Source organism: Clytia hemisphaerica, unplaced genomic scaffold (genome assembly GCF_902728285.1).
Source record: "Clytia hemisphaerica strain Z4C2 unplaced genomic scaffold, Clytia hemisphaerica genome assembly, whole genome shotgun sequence".
Classification (NCBI taxonomy): Eukaryota; Metazoa; Cnidaria; class Hydrozoa; order Leptothecata; family Clytiidae; genus Clytia; species Clytia hemisphaerica.
This window is the reverse complement of record NW_027103979.1, coordinates 2,116,280-2,139,587: the sequence shown is the minus strand read 5'-3', so window position 1 is coordinate 2,139,587 and position 23,308 is coordinate 2,116,280. Positions and strand designations below refer to the sequence as shown.

The 23,308-nt window shown below is 35.6% G+C and overlaps 1 protein-coding gene and 1 long non-coding RNA gene across 3 annotated transcripts; one reads left to right on the top strand and one right to left on the bottom strand.

Moving 5' to 3' along the window:
- Positions 1-295: 295 nt before the first annotated feature.
- On the bottom strand, positions 296-23,094 carry LOC136810974 (proteasome assembly chaperone 2-like). Of its 2 annotated transcripts, none has more exons than XM_067067569.1 (8): positions 22,948-23,094; positions 22,429-22,585; positions 22,007-22,065; positions 21,183-21,304; positions 20,234-20,337; positions 19,393-19,444; positions 18,833-18,954; positions 296-364 (listed from the first exon to the last, which is right to left on the bottom strand). In XM_067067569.1, exons 1-8 carry the CDS (start codon positions 23,014-23,016, stop codon positions 330-332), a joined length of 720 nt encoding a protein of 239 aa, XP_066923670.1. In that variant the 5' UTR covers positions 23,017-23,094; the 3' UTR covers positions 296-329. The 2 variants fall into 2 exon arrangements, with proteins under 2 accessions (XP_066923670.1, XP_066923669.1); XM_067067568.1 differs by lacking the exon at positions 296-364 and adding an exon at positions 17,743-18,184.
- Positions 8,110-10,609, top strand: LOC136810972 (uncharacterized). Its single transcript, XR_010847181.1, has 2 exons — positions 8,110-8,402; positions 10,449-10,609. It is a non-coding gene; the product is annotated as an uncharacterized lncRNA (long non-coding RNA).
- Positions 23,095-23,308: the final 214 nt, after the last annotated feature.

Sequence of the window (23,308 nt, the reverse complement as noted above, 5' to 3'; positions counted from 1 at the left end):
GTGATATGAAAGAGTGATATCAAATAAATGAAAGATAAACTATTTGCACTTCTTCCTCCCATTCCGAATCCTAGTCCTTGCGATAATATCGATAATATCGACTCTCCTCCTCAGCTTTTAAAACTTGGAAAAAACTTTCGCGATTTTTAGTAAAATTTCATTTTTCGCGAAATTAACTTACGCGAATTTCTTGTTTAATTTCTTACCTGGCAGAAACTTTCGCGAAAAAATGCCAAAAACGCGAAAAACGCGAAAGTTTCTGTCCGCGAAAGTTTCTGCCCTTAAAGTAGCTGGAATTTAACTTGCTCGAGTAATACACTCTGGCTAAATCAGGCAACATCCATCGCAAACTGTAAGCTGGAACCTGAAGAAAAGTAAAGGAAACCATTAGCAGTCTATTTCAAGAGGTCTCATCCATGTCAACACCCTTGAGGTTCTTCGATAACGAACTGAAGGGTCTTAATTTTAAAGGGTCTCATTTAAATTTAAACCTCTAAGAGTATTTACAGGAACCTTAAAAGGTCTTATACAGAACCACACCCGTAAGGTCTGAAAATAGAATCAGACCCTATTTGGTCTACGTCGGGACATATTAAGGTCTTGTTGGAAATGAAACCCTTGGGGGCTAGAATAGAATCAGACCTTATAGGTTCTTCATTAACGGATCGCACTCAGAAACTTTTAAAGGTCTCTTTGAAAACCCTTAAAACCGTGAGTGCAGAGTAGTAAGACGAACCCCTTCCCCCCAGCGGATCCACTTGCTTGATTGGGCGGGGGGGGCGGGCTTCCAAAACACTCCTTCGATTACTAATTTCGACACCTCTTTTCTTTTACGCTACATTCGCCAATATTAGTTCTAGCCAAAATTAAAAAGTTTGACGATTCGCCAAAATAAGTTCTTATCAATAAGAATGTTGCTGCTCTCCAAAATAAGTACTCTCCTTACATGGGTCCTCGTCATTAGGTGAGAGTCGAAAAATCGCGAAATTCACGACATTCACTTTCGCGACTTCGAACATAAAAACATTTTTCGCGAGCATTAAACTTTCGCAAATCGAGACATAAAATGAAAATTTTCACACGAAAAATAGCTAAGAGTGACAAGATACTTCTTGGATTGGATTAAAACTTTTGTCTTTTGACTTAGTTGCCTTACCAAGTTGCCTCCCGTCGTCGCAAACGCCGTTAACGGTTTTGCTTGTACATCAAAAGCCTTTAAAATACTATAATGTGGGTTAATTCCTGACATCGTTTTGGCTTAAAATGCCGAATACAATAATAAAAATTATACTTGTGTCTGTAAGCCTCGATGATATGTCTTTTTAAGATAACGGAAGTTTGTGTTCAATGAAATGCCATAGTGACCCTGTCCAAATTATCGAGGGTAACCGTCGTTGCAGACGCCCAAAGGTGTCTGAGGTGGCGAGAGGGTTACTTCTAGGAAAGAAAAAGCCTTAGTTGTGAAGGAGAGGCTCGCGCTTTGCGATTGAGCACTGAAGGTTTTCCCGTTTGTTGGCTTCACATGTGGACAGCTTAAGACCGGCGCATATGCAATGCAACCAACATTGAAACCTTTTTAAATAATGTTAGACGAAGTTTAATCATCAAACAACAATGTTGGATATTGTTGCGTGTGTTTATATAAAATAATTCGAAATCGTGCAACAAAAATGCCACACCTTTTTATTTGAAACTTTGTGACGTCGCAGTACTTTTTCATGAAATTGACGTCGGAACTTTTTTCGTTTACAAATAGCAGTGTAGAGTCTTCTCTAATCCGAGTTTTCTACGCTTGTCAAACTTAGCGCGAGACTTTTTGTATAGAAGGTGGTTAGGTTCTCCAGCCGCGGCGTTCAAATTTTAGAAACCTTAATATGTTACTGGGCTAGTGTTACAGAAATTTTTCATAAACTCAATTAGTATAGAAGATAAATTCGAAAATGTAACAAGCACATAAAATTTTTGAGTCTGCTAAATGACGTGCCCTTATTTTTTTGACGTGCCATCGTGCACTACGTGCCTTTGTGCTCGCGTGCCTTACGTGCCTAACGTGCTTGCGTGCTTACGTGCCCTCCAAAATTTGATGTGCCCGACGTGCCTACGTGCTTACGTGCCCTAAGTTTTGACGTGCCCTCAAATTTTGACGTGCCCTCAAATTTTGACGTGCCCTCAAATTTCGACGTGCTCTCAAATTTTGACGTGCCCTCAAATTTCGACGTGCCCTCGAGTTTCGACGTGCCCTAATATTTTTTTTTTTCTTGAACAAATCTGGTATTTTTATAATTAGGCTAACTTAGTAGGTAGCTTTTAGAGGAAGAATAGTTGCACGATCTTTTATCATTTACGAGCCTCTTTCTTATATTTTCTAGGGCACGTCATTTAGCAGACTCCAAAATTTCGTAGGGGGTCGTCCACATAGTACGTACGCACTAAAATATCGAAAATCGAGTACCCCCTCCCCCTGTACGCACTATATCATATTTCATTTCAAATAAAACTCAATGTTTATTAAGAAACTTTTTCTTTTCCTTGATGCGTATAAGAAGCGTAAAAGTCGACAAAGAAATAAGCAAAAAAGGCTATGAAAATCTTTTCTCTACGTACATTTTCCTTTGGCCGCTCCCCTCCCCCTGTACGCAAGCATACGCTTTTGGGAAGAACCCTCTCCTTAGTGCGTTACGTACTATGTGGACGGTCCATAGAATAAAAAGAAAATTTGTTTTCTTTGTCAATTGGGGTAAACTAAATGGTAAAAAATCCCTCTAGATCATATTTTTTTATTTTGCTACAACCAACTGTGTATCTGGAAGGAATTTTTCTCGTTTGTGAAATTAGTATGTGTCCAGATTGGGAGCAAACAATAAAGTAAACTCGTGCTATAAACAACACTATTTTCTTTATTATAATTTATACACTTCATATCTAAGTATGTAGATAAGATGTTGAGGTTAAAAGAGGTTGGATGAAAAAAATATGAAGAATCCTGCAACAGAACCAATCCAACCAAAATCAACCTTTTTTATAAACACTACTGTCTATTTGATTGAAGTAACAAAGTTCTAAAAAAGAAGGGAGAGTTTTCAGAAGTCCGACACTTTCTAGTCCGACCGCAAAAAAGTCCGACAATACTTTTGACGGCTGAGCTAGTTTTCCGAAACAGATTTTTTCCGACAACGAGTGGTAGAATAAAGAAGTCTTTCGTTTCAGAAAAAAACAAGAAATAACAATAAAAATACCAGATTTGTTCAAGAAAAAAATTCGAGAACGTCGAAATTCGAGGGCACGCACGTCGAAATTTGAGGGCACGTCGAAAATCAAGGGCACGTCGAAATTCGAGGGCACGTCAAAATTTGAGGGCACGTCGAAATTTGAGGGCACGTCGAAATTCGAGGGCACCTCAAAATTCGAGGGCACGTCAAAATTCGAGGGCACGTCAAAATTTGAGGGCACGTCAAAACTTTGGGCACGTAAGCACGTAGGCACGTCAGGCACGTAAAATTTCGGAGGTTACGTAAGTACGCAAGCACGTTGGGCACGTAAGGCACGTGAGCACGTCAGGCATGTAGGGCACGAAGGCACGTCAAAAAGATTAGGGCACGTGGGCACATAGGGAACGTCATTTAGCAGACTCAAAAATTTTGAGTGAAATCGTGACTTGTCTTCAGACTTTGATTCAATTTTTTGCAGACAATTTAAAAATTTTGGCTGTTGGCTGGAAGTCTAAACACACGTGGCTGATGTTTTGATGTGGTTTTTAGTAGTTTTGAAAGTCTTTAGAGCTTGTGAAAGAGAGGGCAAAATGGGTTACGGGGATGCTCCGCTGGTCAGGGTACCTTTTTTAACCTCCACGAGTCCCTGGTAGGGTCGCAAAAACACGAAAATAGAAAAATCAGTCCCTCGTAGGGTGCCTATTTTTGGAAAATTTGGGGAAAAAGTAGAAAATTTGAGAAAATTTCGGAATTTCAGTCCCATTCAGGGTCACTTTTTTCGCAAATTTCGATTCCCACGTAGGGTCCATTTTTCGAACCTCGGCGGAGCACCCCCGTCGGTCGACAGGGGTAGTACCCCCCCCGGGGATTCCCAATTATGAGCTTGGATTCCCAGGCTACTTAAATTATAGTTAACAGTTGTAATAGTTCACAAAGAATTTACAAATTTTTCCCACTCAAAATGGCTTTTAACGCAAAATCCTACCGGCCACATACATACTTAAGCAGAGAGGAAAAAAAGATCTTTACTTAAAAATAAACCACATGGAAAAGGAAGGATATGTAACGACAATTTATGTAATGTTACTCTTAGCAGTTTTCCCAATGGAGGTATTCTTCCTACAGGAGATAATTTTTTGACCTCTCGGCTTTCACAGTAGGTTCAATGGGAAAAACTTTTGGGCAGTTTTTTTTCAGTAGGGAGAGTTTTCGACATAGTCTGTAATACGGCTGTACAGTTGAGTCTCCATAAACTCGAGCCTGCAAAGGTAATACAAGTTTGTCCGAGTTAAAGAAATTTCGAGTTATGGGGATTGGTTTAGTATTGTTAACTGAAAGGACGAGAAAACCTGTTCGAGATTCCAGTTATAGAGGTTCGAGTAAAAGAGACTCTATTGTATATACAAGAGGGAAAATCCTGAGTGGGGGGGTTGACCCTCAAAGAGACTATTTTCCCAAAATTTCAGCCAATATTTTCAAATTTCATTCCAAATTTCACGAATTTATGAGCCTTAGAGGGAGTTGATTTTCGATTTTCGTATATTTGAGGGTGTGAAAAGGGACCCTTATGGCTCGCACATACCCGGTACCCATTTTGCCTAAGTACCCCCCGTTTCATTCATTTTGTGTGGCCAAAAATCCTGTTCTCTAAAAAAGCCTCTCAAATACTTTAGGCGTAGAAATTTTCGCGAGCAGAAACTTTCACGATTTTCGCGAATTTTGGCCCTTTTCGCGAAAGTAAATGTCTTTAAAAATTCTAGGAAGGGCCATTCGCGAAAGTTTATGCTCGCGAAAAATTCTTGACAAAATAGAAAATCTGTAAAACTTCAAACTTTGAATAAAATGTAACTTTTATGGCACTTTTTAGCCTGCTAAAAGACAAATAAGTCAAAGGACAAATGTTTCAAGCCAACCCAAGAAGTATTTGTGTCTCTAAGCCATTTTTTCATGTGAAAATTCTCAATTTTACGTCTTGATTCGCGAAAGTTTATACTCGCAAAAAATACCTTTCCGTTAAATTCGCGAAAGTAAATGTCGTGAATTTCGCGATTTTTCGTCCTCGCGAAAGTTTCTGATCGCGAAAGTTTGTACGCCTAAAGTAAGTGACGATTCCAATTGAAATGGGACAAAGAATGTAAGTAATTGATAGCTAATGTCAAAAAAAAAATCTACATCACCTGCGTAAGAAAAAGGTATTTCTTACCACAGATGTCTTAAAAATACAACTAGATGAAGCTAAAATTGGTAGATTATTTAGCATGTGTATTTCGTCCTTGCCAAATATTGAAACGCGACAACACTTCAGGGCTTGTATCGTATTACCTCGAATAAACGCCCCATGCATTTATGAAATCCTTTAGTCTATAGCAAGAGCGTTTATTTGAGGGTGCATTTGTTCAAATTAATATTGTAAGCAAAATAGTGAGGAATGTGGTTATATGATTCAAGATGGTACCATGGACAGGGAAAAGCTCATCCAGTGTTTTGGTTGAGATATCTGTATTTCCTATACCCATCGTCATACAGCGAGTGGCATCAAATTTCAAAACATTATTTTTTCTTTTCAACACATGGTTCAATATCACATGATTACTGACAAAACAAAAATTTGACAACAAAAAATAAAAAATCGTGATGGAAATCTTAACATCAGCCTAACATAGATTTCCCACGTGTCAACTTATTGATTGGTCGAAAAAAATTAAGTTATAAATTCAATCAAAAATACTAGTCAACTAGAAACAAATAAAGACTAGAGTGCCTTCACGATAAACGTCAAGTGTTGGTATACGAAAAACAAGTAGCCTTTTATTATTCTTGAGAGATAATTTAGTTCTGGCTAAGTTATGTAAGTTAGGGTGAGATCTACTGAATTTAAGAATGTGAAAATTTCAAATTTGCAGAAGCAATCTCCTCATGAACTTTGAAAGATTTTACCACAAAACGGATTTTTAATCCGCATCCTCGCAGGATAAGAATTTGATCGCAAATGAGAAAAGATACACGAGATTGTGCCTTCAATGGATGATTCTGGTCTACCATACATTTGCCGTGTGAAATATTCTGCCATAATCTGCCATGAACTTAGACTGGCGTCGTTTATAATGCGTGTAGTACAGTAGTATAGGCGTTATATGATAATACGATTATTGTTACGGGATTTAGTTTTGTATAAAACTAATAAAATAGTTCCCTTCCATTACTTTTTGCTTTATTTCTACTATGTCTGAAGTAGTCGTCTAACTTGGTCGACTTACCATGAACTAAGAATTGGCGCAATCACGCAGTAAGATCGTGTTGATTGCAAAAGAAGATTCAAAGGTTATTTAGATGATGCAAAGATCGAATGCGGTTTTTTTTTCGGATTAGAAAAAGACCAGTTGCGGTTTAAGTGGTCCGGAAATAAGGAATGACAAACCACACGGGATCTTTGAATTGACCTTTTCATAAGTTACATCACGAACATCACTTGCCTCGTATTCAAACAACTACCATGTCTCTTGAGGGGGCGGGTTTGTAGGGGTTCGAAATAACATTTTCCCGTCAAATTTTTTGCTGAATCCCGGAATTCGGGAAAAAAACAACAACACCGTCACACCGATTTGTACAGGTTCAAATACCGGCATAATGACAAAAAGTAAGGCCAAATACCGTCACCGTCTGATTTTAAAATACCGTTTTCCCGTCTTTTTTTTCGTCAAATCCCGTAATACCGTACTATAAAAGGGCCAATCCCGTCACACCGTAAAAGTACAACCCCCCCTCTTGAGACATTGAATGATTTTTATGAATAGGAAGTAGTTTTGATCAAATCTGCTGGGAGTTAATCACCATGGCAATAATTTCAAAATGAGACAAGTGATGTTCGTCACGTAATTCATGAAAAGGTCTATTGCAAAAGAATAGATTACGCTCGCTTATAATAACGCGGGTAAGGAACTAGACTGAGCATTGGATACAAGTGACAATTTTAAGGTTTTTTTGCCTATACTGTGAGACCTATTTTATCTTTCGTTATTGTGCGTTTACCTTCTATGATTTCGTTTTTGATTGACCAAGAAATCTATCCGGTCTTTTCATGGCCCCAGGTGCCTGCTAACAGACTCGATATGTAAGGAAAATGCTAAATTGATTGTGGCAGAGGTCATACGCTACGTTATACGCGAAAAACACAATGAAACAGACTGTACATAAAGAAAGACTTGCCTAAAAATGTTCATGAGATTCTTTCTTTAAAAAATAAAGAAAAATCTGCGGTTTCAGTTGAAAACATGAAGTGAGTCGCATACCTCTATAACATATAGATATACTTCCTATAAGAAACTCTTTTCGCTAGAGGATGAGCAGATGCTTATTGAAAACAGGAAGTCTAATCTTAGCAAACTGGAAATTTTGTTTCTGGTAATCTGGAACCGGAGGGGAATGGGACGAGCACTCAGAAAAAGACCGACATATATTCACCTACCTCGATGCCGAAGCCCTTCCCCTTTTTTTATAAGAACATCCAAAATTTTTGAAGTCTTCGGATGCTCTTAATTTTTTGAGTTTTAAGCCTAAAAATGTTCTTAACATGTTCTTATTTTCACCATTTTGTGAGTATTTTTGTCAATTATCCTAAGAAATCAGGTGTTTTAGAGTAGAGTTTTTTAGTTAGTTCTTATAAAAAAACGTGTACTCGACATTTAAGTAAAACTCTTACCATCAAAACGCAATTGAACAAACAAACAAACAAAAAAAGTACCACCTCCAATCTTTTTCATTCAAACTGGGCTCAAAAACACAAAAATAAACAGGAGACAAAGCCGAAAACCGACAATCAAGCGACAAAAACCGACAAAAGATCGTGTTACATCGAACCTCAAGTGGAGCGAAAAAATGATAAAACGCAATATCTATCAGATTGAACTCAGTTGGTATTTTGACAACGTTTAAGAACAAGTCAAGACACACAAATCTATAAAGTGAAACTCATATTTTATCATATTCTGAAGTATCATATATCTTTATCGCTGTTTCACGTCAACGTTGAAAAAATCGTTGGAAGTGCTGGATTCTATATTTTGGGTATTTTGACTTGTACAAAAACCACGGAAGTCAAGACTTAGAGCCACCCACGCATTCAAAACAGACAAACAGTTAGATCGAAAAGAAAGGGAAAATACATAATCTAATCACCGAATTTCATAAACCAAGGTAAGATTTGTCTCTACTTTTTAGGGACAAGCTGGAGTTTTTACAAGCTCTTATTTGATTTGGTTGGTCGTCAAGATGTAATAAAAGAATCTTATTACTTTTTCTAAAGAACGCGTCATCTCTATCACTTTAAATGACCAATTAGTGAAGTATCTTGTAAAAACTCCAGCTAATGCCACTTTTTATACACCACTGTCTCACAGCCCCGGTGGAACATCTTTCCCACAGCAGGGGTACTCTTAGGGCCCCCCCGCTTGTTAATTTTTCGAAAATTTTCCAACCCAACCCCCCCCCGGACCTTATTAGGACCCCCCGTTTATTAATCTCTAAGAATATTTTCAGCTGTCAGAGAGAAGGCCCCTTATTTTGCTCTAAATAGCCTGATTTTAGCCTATTTTTACCTTATTTTTGGGTTTCAGAAGTAAAAATTTCCAACCCCCCACCGGCAATTAGGCCCCCCCCGTTTATTAAAATCTATAAAATTTTCCAACCCCCCCCCATTTATTCGACCCCCCCCCCCCGTTTATTTGGAATGTAAGAGTATTCCAATGGGAATAGAAAGTCTATTGTCCCAATAAGCCTGGAATATCCAGTGGGAATGGTTTTGGGGTGCAATATTTTTGCAGTAGATTTCAAATGGGGATAAAATCTAAGTCAATCTACCGATGGGGCTGAAATTGTAGGGTATATTTACCACAGAATTTTGGTGAAATTTTCCAGTGGGGCTGGGCTCGCAGTGGGTCTTTGACAAAGGTTTGTTTTTATGATTTCACACGAATAACCTACGTAAGCACAATAGTGAAATGAAGAGGTCCCATCAAAGCTATCACGAATTCCTTGAAAGGAACGTTTATAATAAGGCAGCTCCATTGAAAGTTGGGAGACAAGGGTGGCTTTAGGTAGGATGAATAAAACCAAATTTGTATCATTCTTCTAGCAAATGCTAACTCAGCTCCTCAATTTAACAATCAACTACTTAAACATAAAGGGACAGAGTTAGACTGTCAGTACGAAAACTTACGTCTGTATATGTAAGAAAATAAATTTAACGACTTTTCTGATAAACTCTAGCACAACCTTCTCTAGGGTTGATAGGTGAATTGTAAAAAAAACTATAAATGAACTAGAAACTATAAATCGAAAACGAAATCCGCTTTAACTTAATGATGTTCCTCTAAAAGCAGTTTCCGTGAAAAGATGAAATAAACATTGTACTGACAGGAAAGTAGTTATTAATGTCAGCCTTTTGATTGATGTGCACGTGATTTTTATCGAAATGAAATGATAAAGTTTCGTCAGCCATCTTTGTTACGAGGAATGATAAGAGGATAAACTAGTTGAAATAAAGATTTTTGGTTTTTAAATATATAGTATTTTGTTTTTATGGTTATTTGATAGACTGACAAAGAAATGAGAAATCGTGCGAAGTCGTGTGTAAAACTGGTGCTTTCTCTTCGACATAATATTGTTGAGGCCTCTTAGCGGTTTAAACGATTGCGTGATTGGAAATTTTCTTGCGTGAAGGCGTGACTTTGACAACTCAGCGTGATGATGTGAATCTCAGCGTGTTACGCATGATTAGGCCAAAAACACGGCGCTATGCGTGATTTCGGCTGTTTTATTAGGCCTTTCTACAGTACTCATTTATCTCTAACGAAAAGGTTTTTATAGTTTCTGTATAGGAAGTATAGGGGTCTGCTGCGGGTCAAAATACTGCTATTTTAGTCGACAAATATACAGTTATGAGAAAATTTTGGCGATTTTCGTGTTTGTAATAGAGCTAAAAGATGCATATGGCATGATAAAATACTCTTTTCATGTTATTGGAAACTCGTCAGGATAGTATTGAAATACTGAGAACTCTCTCTAAATCGAATCACTATTATTTGAATCTTTTCGAAAATGCTATAAATGTTTAAACTAGCCCCTGCAATTCGAATCTTTCTCTAATTCGAATAAGATTTTTGGTCGGATTAGAGAGAGAGTCAACTGTACTGAGATCCAATCCACGTTTTCTCGTCTAAAAAACTTCATGTCTATTCACAGGTATACTACAAGAACACAAAATGAAGACAGGTCTAAACAGCAACTTGGCTGTCAAAAGTATCGGTCAATCTTTAGCCAAAATGGGGGACGATTTGAACAAGAAGTATACAAGCAATACAAATAATCGAAATACCAAAACAAACAACTCCACTTCAAGCACTCGAGGAGGATCCCTTAACTCGTCCACTGGCAATAGTACCTACTTGAATAAAAATAGCAGCAAACTTGGCAAGAAAAATACCTCGATGTAATATGAACTGGTGTGCAATACAAGCAGAGGATTATGGGATATTGTTCACAATGACCTGGCACCAGGGTAGAAAGCTATACGAGGGGATACCCTTTTGTAAATAATGGTGCGCGTCCAGAAAATAATGGTATTTGTATGCGATGAGATTTGGACTTTATTGTTGAGTTGGGAGAATAATTCTGGTCTTATCTAATGACATACAAGAAGTCTAATTCTAATATTATCGGTAAAATAAAATATTGTGAAATCTGTTTTTTGATCTCAGTCACAGCTTGACTGGAATCGATGTACACGTTTTTTTTGTAAGAACAAACTATACATAAAAAAACATAAGGCTTCGATGGTCAAAATGTTAAGAACATTGTAAGACTTTGTGGACTCTAAAACACTCAATTTCTTAGAAAAATTGACAAAATACTCACAAAATGGTAAAAATAAGAACATGTTAAAAACAATTTTAAGCTTCAAATTCTCAAAAAGTTAAGAGCATCCGAAAGCTTCAAAAACTTGTTCTCATAAAAAACGTTATCAAAATATATTATAAAAGGAAACAATGCCCTGAAATTTAATACGAATTTTGCACTTTAACACTGTTTTATTATGACCTTGTATTTGGATAAATTATTTGATTTCTGGGAGAGCCAACTTTCGTTTTAACACACAATGACATGCGATATTGTCGACCTTCATACTTCTCTCTCATCAAGTAAATAAACTAACTTGTACATAGTGTAATATAATCAGACAATTATTGAGTAATTTTTTATGATGTTTGTTTGTAAATATGTCTTCGCATGCAAAAAATCAAAGAATCGACAGTCAACATTTTGCAATTTCTCATAAGCTTGCAACGAAATATAAGATTACAATACAGCCGTCTAGGAAAATATTATGGGTGTAGCCTTACAGTATCATAAAAACTTCTGCCATTTCAAGACAGTAATAACACTGTTTATATAAGACCAATTTTACAGGAACAAAGAGAATCTTAGAATGTCGAAATATAAGGACAACGCTGAGTCTGGTATAACTGCTCAGACTCAACGAGTGCAGCCTAAAATGCCTCAGTATTGCCCTGAAATACAGGACCTGAGAACAATTTGAGACTCAAAGTGAGAACAGTCGATCCTCATCCAAAACTTCTTTTAAAAATCTTAACATATAGTCTTACAAAAAAAAATTAGATAAAGCAAGTTATTTAGAAATTCAAACGTAGGCATTCTTCCGTTTCTGAAGCTCGTTAAGCAACGAGAGCCACGAGGTCTTATGTTATTTAATAGCTAAATCTCATCCGCCCTTTTTCCCACGCCATTTTCGCCACGTTCTTTGTCATGAGAGTTGGAAAGAGAAAAAAACAACCAAAATGCACGCAAAAGTTTTATCAGAGGAGTTCCTCTTAATAAGGCACAAGTTAGAATTTGAAAACACCCAAATAAACCTTTTTAGTATTTTTGTCATCTACATGCTCAAAATATATTGTTAATTCTTATATTTAATTATTTTGTAAATATTTTGTATAGATCATTGCAACCCTATAATTTTTTATTAAATAATTATCAAAAAAAACAATAATCAGAAAAAAATACATTCTCTCTTGCTTATTGCTTATTGATACATTATGCCAGACACCTCCATCACAGAAGATCCGGAAAAACCGGCGAAAAATCGTCCCTGGTGAAAAAAACACCCTGAAACACTATCCATTCTGAAAATTTAAAATTCATACACACTGCAAAGATATCTGCTGAAAGCATTGATATTACAGAAGACGCCATATGAGGATTTAGCGACGGAAGTGGAGCAATCTAAGGAAACACAAGAATTCTGTGTCATCCACAAAACACAGAACTTTTGAAATGGTCAAACCATAGGGTGTTCAAAAGACCACTGAAGATTGAAACTTTCGGTATGAAATTAATTTACTCAACTCATTTTCTTTAGCCGAACTAGTAAAATTCCTAATAGTTTTAGAGCTGTTAACAATCTAAGTCGCGTGTTAAACTCGAGATTTCTCTTAGACATAATTCTGCAGAGGCCTCTTAGCGGTTTGTAGAATTGCGTGATTTGAAATGTTCTTGCGTAAAAGCGCAAATTTGACAACTTGGCGATTCCATCTATTGAGAAAAGACCATTTTCCATTCACCTTGCATTTTTCTTCCCGTTTTTTGTGTTTGTTTTGTGTTTTATTTTGTTTTGTGTTTGGTTGTGTTTTGTGTGTGGTGGGTTTTGTTTGGTTTTTGGGGGTGTTTTTTGGTGTTTTGTGGTTTTTTTTTTGTTCTTTTGTGTTTTTTTTGGGGTGTGTTGGGTGTTGTTTGTGTGTGGTTTTTGGTGGTTTTGTTTTTTTGTTTTGTTTTTTTGTGTGTTTTTGGTGGTGTTTGTGTTGTTGTGTTTGGTTTGTGGTATGTGGGTGTTTTTTTTTTTGGTGTCTGTTTTTTTGGTGGGGTGTTTTTCTTCTTGGTTTTGTGTTTTTGTTTTGTTTTTTTGGGTTGTGGGGGGGGTTTGGTTTTTGGTTGTTTGTTGGTGGGTTTTGTGTTGGCTTTTTTTGTGGTTTGTGGTGGTGGTTGGTTTGTGTGTTGGTGGTGTTGGTTTTGGGTTTGTGGTTTGTTTGGGTGTTTTTGTGTTTGGTGGGGGGGGGGTGTTTTGGTGTGGTTTGTTTTTTTGTTTTTTCGGGTTGGTTGGGGGTGTGTGGGGTTTGTTCTTTTGGTGTGTTTTTTTTGTGGTTGTGGTTGGGGGGGTTGGGTTTTTGGTTTTTGTGTTTGTTTTTTTTTTTGTTTGGGTTTTTGGTGTGGTGTGTGTTGGGTTGGTTTTGGGTGGGGTGTGGTGTTGTGTTTTTTTGGTTGGGTTTTGTGTTGTTGTGTGTTGTGTGTTTTTGTGTTGTGTTGTTTTGTTGGGTTTTTTTTGTTGTTTTTTTGTGGGGGTTTTTTTGTTGGGTTGTGTTGTTTTGGTTTTTGTGTTTTGGTTTGTTGGGTTTTGTTGGTGTTGGTTGTGTGGGGGGTGTTTTTTGTTTTGGGGGTTGTGTTTTGTTTGTTTTGGTGTTGTTTTTTTGTGTGGTTTTTGTGTTTGGGGTGTTGTGTGTTTTTTTGTTTGTTTGTTTTGTTTTTTGTGCTTTTTATGTGTGGGGTGTTTTGGTTTTGGTTTTTGTTTTGGGGTTTGGTGTTTTTGTTTTTGTGTGGGTGGTGTTGTGGGGTTGGTTGGTGTGTGGTTTCTTGTGTGTTGTGTGGTGTGTTTTTTTTGGTGGTTTTGGTTGTGTTTGTTTTTGTGTTTTGTTTTTTTTTTGTCGTGTTTTTTTGTTGGTTGTTTGGTTTGTTGTTTTTGGTGTTTGTTTTTGTTTGGGGTGTTTGGGTTTTGTTTGTTGTGTGTGTTGTGTTTTTTTTGTTTGTTTTTTGTTTGTTTTGTTTTTTGTTTTTGTGCGCTTTTTGGTTTGTTTTTGTTGTGGTTTTTGGGGTGTGTTTTGTGTTTTTTTTGTTTTTTGTTTTTTTGGTGTTGTTTTTGTTTTGTGTTGTTTTTTTTTTTGGTTTTTGTGGTTTTGTGGTTTTTTTTGGTTGGGTTTGTGTTGTTTGGGTTTTTTTTTGTTTTTTGGTTGTTTTGTGTGTTTTGTTTTGTTTTGTTGCTTTTTTTGTGGCTTTTGTGTTTGTGTGTTGTTTTTTGTTTTTTTTTTTGTTTTGGTTTTTTTTTTGTTGTGTGTTTTTTTTGTTTGTTGTTTTTTGTGGTGTTTGTTTTTGGTGTTTTTTGTTTTGGTGGTGTGGTTGTGTGTGTTTTTTGTTTGTTTTTGTTGTTGGTTGGGTTTGGGGTGGTGTTTGGTTGTGTTTTTGTTTGGGGTGGTTTTTTTTTGGTTTTTTTTTTTTTTTTTGTGTGTTTTTGTCTTTTTCTTGTGGGGTTTTGTGTGTTTGGTTGGTTGTTTTTTTTTTGTTTTTGTTTTGTGGGTTTTTGTTGTTTTTGTTTGTTGTTTTTGTGTTGGGTGGGGGCTTTTGGTTTTGTTTTTGTTTTGTGGGTTGTGTTGTTTGTGGTTTTTTTTTTTTGTTGTGTGTTTTTGTGTTTTTTTTTTGTGTTTTTGTTTGTGTTTGTTTGGGTTTTCTTTTTTTTGTGTTTTTGGTGTTGGTTTGTTTTTTGGTTTTGTTTTTTTTGTTTTGGTGTTTTTTTTGTTGTTTTTTGTGTTGTTTGGTGGTTTGTTTGGTGTTGGTTGGTTGGTTTCGATGTTCTTTTTTGTCTGTTTTTGTTTGTTGGGGGGGTTGTTTTGTTGTTTGTTGTTTTGTTGGTTGGGGTGTTTTGGTTTTTTTTTTTGTTTTTTTTGTGGTTTTTGTTTTTGGTTTTTTGGTTTGTTTTGTTTGGTTTGGTGTTTTTTTTTTGTGTTTCTTGTTTTTGTGGTTTTGTTGTGGTTTGTGTTGTGTTTTTTTTGTGTTGTTGTTTTTGGGTGTTTGGTTTTTTTGTTTTTGTGGTTTGGTTCTGTTTTTGGTTTGGTTTGTGTGTTGTTTTGTGTGTTGTGTTGTTGTTGGTTTTTTGTTGTGTGGTGGTGGGGTTTCTTGTGTTTTTCTTTGGGTGGTTGTTGTTTGTGTTTGTTTTTTTTGTGTGGGTTTGTTGTGTTGCTGTTGGTTTGTTTTGTTGGTTTTTTTGTGTTGTTTTTTTGTTTTGTTTTTGTGGTTGGGTTTTTGGGTTGTGTGTGGGTTTTGTTGTGGTTGTGGTTTTGTTGGTTTGTTTGTTTGTTTTGGTCTCTTGTGTTTGTGGTTTGTTTTGTTTTTTGTTGGGTTTGTTTTTTGTTTGTTTTGTTGTTGTTTTTTTTTGTTTTGTTGTTTTTGTGTTTTTTTTGTTTTTTGTTTTGGTTGTTTTGTGGGTTTTTTTTTGTTTTTTTTTGTGGTTTGTTTGGTTTGGGTTTGGTGGTTTGTTGGTTTGTTTTTGTTTTGGGGTTTGTGCGTTTTGGTTGTTTTGTTTGGTTTGGGTGTGTGGGCTTTTTTGGTTTTTTTTTTGTTGTGGGGTTTTTGTGTGGTTTGTGTGTTTTGGTTTTTGGTTTTTTTTTTTTGTTGGTTGTTTTTTTGGTGTGGTTGTTTTTTTTTGTTGTAGTTTTTGTTTTTTTGTGGTTTGGCTTTTGTTGGTTTTTTGTTTGGGTTTTCTCCTTATTCGTTTTTACAAATCCAAATTGGACACCGATCCATTTCGGTCGTCAAAAGCATGTTCTCAGAGTCGAAAGAAAGAATTGGAGGATGGACAAACCTCATACACTAAAGAAATGAAAAATAACAGCTAATATAACCTATTTCTTGTGAATAACTTTAAAAAGAATATTAGTACTAGTAATTTCATGGTTACGAGGGAAATTTGGGATAAATTTCCCGAGGTCAATTTTGAATTTTTTTTTAGAATAACATTTCGAAATTTGACCGAGGGTAATTTATCCAGAATTTCACGAAAACAAGCATATGGGTTTCCTGGTTAATCTCAGGGTTGATTGAAATTCTAACAATTCTGAAAGATGTCAATTTAACACTAAATCAATCTGAAACTTTAAAAAGAGGTCATAGAAACGCGAATCGAGTTTTAATTGGATAATATTCCATTTACTTATGCCTTCGAAGTTGGTAAGAGATTGAAAGGTGATGAATTTCCAAACGAAGTAAATTTCACTTTTGCAGGAAACTACAAAATCTAGGAGAGAAATTACAAAAGCTTTGGTACCATGAGATTACACTAATAACAATATGACGGACCAAAGTTTCACCATGCCAACAACGCTGGTCAAACTGGGAAAACCGAACAACAATTTTATAATAAGATCTTTTGCTCATTATGTGTCTCATTCAAAAACATTCGAATATTATTTTTGAGCATTCGTTTTAATTACTTTTAATTGTATCGAAAAAAAAGATAATACCCGAAACTCTTTGAACAGCCTGATTTAAACTATTCAAATTTTATAAGAACAATAAGGCTCGAAAACGCAAAAATAATGAACAAGTTAACAGACATGCTGAACCTAGAATTGAGGAATTTTTAAGCAAGTTCAGTGTATTTTAATAAAAATAAGCTAAAAAAACTTACTTTGCCCAAAAAATAAGAATATGATAAGAACGATTTAAGGGTCAAAGTGCCACAACAAAAACTTACTATTTCTTATAAAAAATATGTATGAGTCAGAGGGACCTAAAAATGTTATGAAATAATAACCGAAAGCTCGTCAAAAAACTCGTTTACCACCTTTAGCGAAAGATTAAAATAAGGAAAGATTTTAAATTATCAGGAAAAAATGAAGAGCGATAAGGTGTGACTTACTAATCAACAACTTAACCTTGCTATTGTTATAGTCCCCCGGGGGTACTAGGGCTGTTAGATGAGGGGGTACGTGAGGAAGGGAACTTCCCAAAGCCGACCCTAAGAGACCAAGTTATAGTGAAAAAGCCCCCATTTAAAGAGAAAATTCCATTTTCGAAAAATTTCCTACCCTTAGAAAAACGGACTCTTTTAGAATTTGCTCTTGAAACTTAAAAAGAATTTCCTAAAAATCGTGAGTTTTCGAACCTTAGAGAGGCTATATGTCCATGGAGAGACCATCATTATAGAAATTTCCGATTTTTGAAACTTTGGAAGTAAAAAAACTCCCTCCCCAAAGTTATAGTCCTCGAACAGTTATTTGAGTTTAGAGATTGGAGAACTGCTTAAAAAGATCGCTTAAATTTGTAATTAAGTCTTCCTGTCAAACAATACCTTTGAAGTGGATGAATTTTTGCGAATCGGTCCCTTTTTCAACTAATTTCTTTCAGTTTCAAAATATTCGCGAGCATTAAATTTCACAAATTTTTGGAAAAATTTTTGGAAAAAACCTGCAAAAATCACCAAATGAAATCCTCGCGTAAATCAAGGTAATTAATTATCGCAAGCTTCAACTTTATGTGTATTCGCTTGATTCTTCACAAATCGCGAAAGTGTAAATCATTTTCCTTTTTTAGACTTGAAAAATAGCAAATGACGGGTACTATTCGTATGATAGGAGCCATTTTTATTTTCATTTTTATTTTTATCAACTAAGTGAAATAAATTGATTATCATCAAACAATATTTAAAAAAAACAATTTTCTTCAAAATGTTTGGTCCAAAATAACGAAAAATGTTACATGAGATGTGTCCTTACCACTTCTGGGGTGTGATGTAGCTTAAAGGTCTTCAGGTATTCCACCGTATTATATGATCAATATGACGGCCTGCAGGTTATTTTCTGCACGACACAATCATATAAATTCTGTTACATGAGTCAAATTTTCATTTATCATGGATTGTCTTCATAAAGAATAGTTTAATTGTTTCATTTATGACATCCGATATAATTAAAGTCTCTAGTGGTGCCTGGTGTACCCAAATATATAGACTTTATGAAGTCAATGTTTTGTCAAATTTCCTTTCTTTGCATTGCAGTTTATTCTAATTCCATCTGATCAGAAAATCATCAACTCATTATCATAAGCGCTTTGTATTTTCCAATGTGATGGTTCCGATAGCTCCCCTTTATTACGAAGAAGAAAAGATAACGTCGCTTAAAAAAATTTGATTTCATCCATGGTAATACAGTTAACAGTCTCTAATTCAATCTTCAAGGGACTAAAGATTGTCTTCGAATAAGAGAAAGATTCGAAATATAGAAATATCTTATACGAGTTTCTAGCTGAGGAAACCAATATTTTAGTTCGAATTATAGAAAGATTCGAATAGTAGAGGTTCGAATAAATGAGAGTCGGCTGTAGTGTTTATAAAATATTTTGAGGGAGATTTTTGATTATTGATTTTGGGATTTTTCAAGATATAAAAAAGTACTTAAAGTACTTAAAATATAATCGATAATTAGCTAATGATATTTGGCTAGGGAAATCTTTTCCTTCCAATGACGAAAAATATGTCCAAGAGATCTAGGGGAAATTATATTTTTCCGTTCCAACAGAACTTAGGTCTATCCACTTAAGCGTGTACACTTTTTGCAGAACGATATGTTACGTATTAATTGTTGATATGTGTAAACCATATCAGCGTACATCTACTAGACGTCGAGGGTGGTTTCTACGTGATAAAAAAGGAGTACACGCTTAAAACGAACGAACTTTAAATCTAGCGGATAAAACCAAATCAGGGAAAAAATTACGAAAACTGTCATGTATACCTAGTGCCCATTCTAAATTCAAATATTGTTGAAGATGCTGCATTGCTACACGAAGTTCTTTCCTGGAGTCACCATGGTTACAAAAGACCAAACAAACCACAAATGGAATATTTTGTGATTCGCTGAAAAGGAATGGAATTCAATCAAAGAACCAAGTCGAATAAGACAAAAATATTTCTTTGGTGGGGGGGGGGGGGCTGACTCACATTAACCCCTTTTAATGACAATAAAATAAAAAACTGACTGTTTACTGAATAAAAAAACATGAAGTTTCTAGGTCATCATCTGGGGATGTTTGAGAATGTCAGGTATGTGCGAAATGGACCTCCGAGAAGCGATCCTTTGAGAGACTAAATTTTTGAGAAAAGGTGAACCTTAAAGAGACGATTTTATACTATTATGAGGCTCAATTAGGGAAATCCTGATCCTTAGAGAGGCTAATTCGACTTTTAAACCTTTAGAAAGACTTTGAAAGGTAAAAAACATCCTTCACGTATTTAATAAAAATTAGTTTGATTGAGTCAATAGAAAAGACAAAAATATTCGTCATAAATCCATACCTGTCTTCGTAAAGAGATTTGGCGATCCCTGATCCAGGCAGCTCTAGAGATCCTAAAAAGTAATTAGAAAAATTGATAACGGTAAACGAGAACCCGTCTAGGTACGATTCTGACAAGTAGTGGCATAGAATTTTTTAACAGAAATCTGATTTTTGTTAACATTGAAATTCAATTCACTCAGCCCTCTATTTCAAAGTTCATTATTTTGACCTGAAAGAAGGCGACATTTGTGAACAGTCGGTTCTATTTTGTCCTCAAACTTCACGAGGCTCTATGGTGGTAATTTTTTTGCTAAAATTGCTAAAATCTATTTTCATCACGCAAAAAATATCGAAAAATTAGTCTAAAAAACAACAACAACTAAAGCATCACGCCAACACAACACGTAAGTAAAAACCTGTTAGAGGCTCTTTCACCCCCCCCCAAGCTGGCACAAACGTTGTTTCAACGTTTATTTGACGTTCACAACGTCCATATAACGTTAGATAAACGTTGAAACAACGTTGTGTGCCAGCTGGGCCTCTCTAATTTTTTCATACTGTGTTGACTCACCTTCAAAGAAGCTCCCAGCCCATTATCCAAAAAATCAAAAAGTGCATCAGCATTTATATACACCTTTTTGACCGTTGCCGCCAATTGCCAAAGAGGCATATTTTTGTCCACTTTATCCCACTAAAACCGTCCCAGTCCCTTTTTTCGCACCTATAGACAATAGAAAAATGCGTCAAAAAAGGATTGGATCGAGTTTAATGGGATAAAGCGGATAAAAAAATGCCCGCGCGGCAATTGGCGGCTAAGGTCGAAAAGGTGTATTCTATTCATAATCCAGGTTCATTTTTACCTTTGTGCTCTAACAGCTTCTTAACTGAATATTCGATCCATTGATGTTTTGAAACAAGCTCCTTTCTAATAGTGTCCTTGTTGCACAGAAAGCGGAATGGTGAACTAAAATATAAACAGTATAATCTGAATGTTAATCTTATGTACGTGATTAGAATCCACCTCATAAGGAACATAGTAATCAAACCAAAATTGATTGACAGGGATATTTAGTAAAAGCATAATTTGCAAATACAGTAGAGTCTCTTTAACTAGAACCTCTATAGATGGAATGTCTTTTTAACTCGAACAAGTTTTCTACTCCCTTCAGTTAACCTTACTCCATAACTCAAAATTTCCATAATTCGGATAAACTTGCGTTTTCGAGATGTGGAGTTTCCACTGTATAAATCTAGCTTTTTTTGTAATTAATTTATAAAAATTTTCTCACTCCAAGACCAAAAAAGGACAATCTATACAAAGAAGATTTTAACCGCACCACTGCGATGTCTTCTGACATTACATCATGGACCCAATAGTTGATTGGTTGTAAGTGACGTAAAATCAGACAATACGTCACTTTCAACTAATCAGCTGTTGGCTCCTTGGAAGACATTGCAATGGTGCATATGATGAATAGCCGTATCATTATGTTTTATGGATGATCTAAGATTTTCATATAGGGAATGTACCGTGTATAAAATTCCCGTCCGAGAGTTACCCCCATCTTTATATTTTCGAGTTTTAGAAACTTGATTAGCTTGATTGGTAATATGAGAGAACTTTAAGTTTCATTAAATTTAAATTAAAAATTTGAATGGCTAGAGATTAATACAATTATTGGATTTGTGAGCTTTTTTGAGTTTGGGGTAACTCTCGGAAGGAAATTTTCATACATCATACTCATCCCCTATATCAAGACATATCAGAGGGGATGCGTGCAGACTAACACTGTCCATGATTATTCTGACCTTTCATTTAAGTCCGCATCTGTCTTGACATGTGAGCTGACACTGGAAAGTATGGTTACTTTCTTGAACTGACATCGTTCAATCCACGCCAGTAGACGTTGTCTAAAACTTGGGATTCTTCCCTAAGAAAAAATGTTTCAGTTAAGTGAAAATTGGCCAGTAAACAAACCAAATTCTTTCTTTGTTTTAAAACGCGATTGAAAAGATAAAGTTTGGTTTGTTGCTATTAGCCACCATTTTGTGTCGGAGACATTTTTCCACTGTTCTCCAAATATCAATAGCGAGTTTATGTATGTATGGAGACGGTTAGCTTTTGAATTATCTAGATCCTGATCCGCTGATGACGACGGTAAGCAAGTTCTCTTACCGTACTCGATTTTGCAGGTCAAAAATGCGGGTTTTCCCAAATCGCCTCAGTCACTATCCTCAAAAGTCAGAATACATAAACTCGCTAATGCGTTGGAGCGTGCAATAGCTATTTTTTAACATTCGAACAATCTTTAACGAAGTGATGTTATTTGGTTGGGCTGGTACAGAAAGAATAAGTGAAAATCGAATTGATCTATTGTAATTGTCTGTAATTTGATAGGACTATCTATGACTATCTTAAATCCATCCTTATGAGGGACAAGGCAAATCACTCGAATATGTAAGCAAGTTCAATGCAGTCAAGTTGTATTCTCAACCTTTTAGATATCTTTGGTAATTTTTTGGTATAAATGGGAAACAAATTAGAATTTTGTGAAGCTGTTAGTTCTAAGGAACCGTTTGGCTGGTGAAACTTGTGTAAGCGAAAAAATAAATATTGACGAGGTGTTCCTTACTTTAATGAAGGGTGCTCTTTGTTGAATGATAACCAACTTTAAATTTTCAGCTTCAAATACTGAAAAATAATATTTCGAAAACGAATTTTAGGTCCAAATAAATCTTGATGTCTGTTATTCCCTACACCAACAACAATATCAAAGACTTTAGGTTATAGTCGAGGTTGGATTGAAAATATGTCATCACAATGTCACCAAAAATATAAAAAACATCTAACAGTAGAGCTTTAAAAGAAATATATTGTTTAAACATATACAAGTCTGATCACAAGGTACTACGATGGTGTGGTCTGCCAGACTCGGTTAGACAGTTAGGTGTACAATTCTTTTCTAGAATAGCCCAATACCTGAGCAGATTGCTAAATATTGATTCTTCAACAAGGTATTTGAACTCAAAAATTAATCGTTTAAAAAAATAATACCTTCCATTGATTCGAAGATTTCTCCATTATGATCTTTCCCCGTGACCGGTAATAATGCTTCGTCATAAATTCCGGACACTTTTTTGACTTTGTCTTTCAAGTTGTGTAAGAGCATATCCACTGCAAGTTGTCCTACATTACTGATACTCACAGATGGCTAAAAATAAAAAAAATTTGAATCATTAAATTGATGTGGCTTGTTATAACCATACCAAATCGAGCTGGCGTTTAATGAGATACTCCTAAGTGTTTGACGCTTCTATGAATTGATAAGTGATACCCAAAAATGTTGCAGGTTGTAGTAGTTTCATTTCCCAAACTAACTGCACACCTACAAAACTAATGCTTTGCAAATTGACAAATATATGTTAAAGAGTCAGATTGCATTGAAAAGATAAGAAAAAAATTGAAAAAACGCTTATAGACATATCCAGACTTTTATTTTTGAAACGTCGAAGCATTGCATTGCCTGAGCATTGATTAGAGCATAGTAATAATCTTAAAGTCTAATAAACAGACCAGAATGAGATGAAATCCATTCCAATTGTTTGTTGGTTTCTTCGTTAAAAACAGTCCGTCTGAATGCATCACTGCTATCTCTTCTGGTCTGTAAATTGTATTGATTATTCTATAGTATTTTCTACGGATTTTTTTGTGTTATTCAATCTAAAAGTAACGAAAAATATTTTTGAGAGGCATAAGTAAAAATTGTAAGTAAATACCTTTCAATGTCTTAAAGCTAGTTGTTCAATAGTCTACACAATAGACAGCTCAAGGCTTTTGGGTATTACGAAGAGTAGGAGTCTTAGGCTCGAAACGAAGGAAGATATACGACGTATTCACTGGAATAAAATAAGAAGATATACGACGACGTAGCCTA

Excerpts from the sequence above, each read along its gene's own strand:
- LOC136810974 (XM_067067568.1), bottom strand. The coding sequence starts at position 23,016 with ATGCATTCAGACGGACTGTTTTTAACGAAGAAACCAACAAACAATTGG. Across the intron at positions 22,066-22,428 it reads AATCTTCGAATCAATGGAAG|TATTTGAAGCTGAAAATTTA; the intron begins GTATTATTTTTT and ends ATTATTTTTCAG. Across the intron at positions 21,305-22,006 it reads AAAGAGCACCCTTCATTAAA|GGAAGAATCCCAAGTTTTAG; the intron begins GTAAGGAACACC and ends ATTTTTTCTTAG.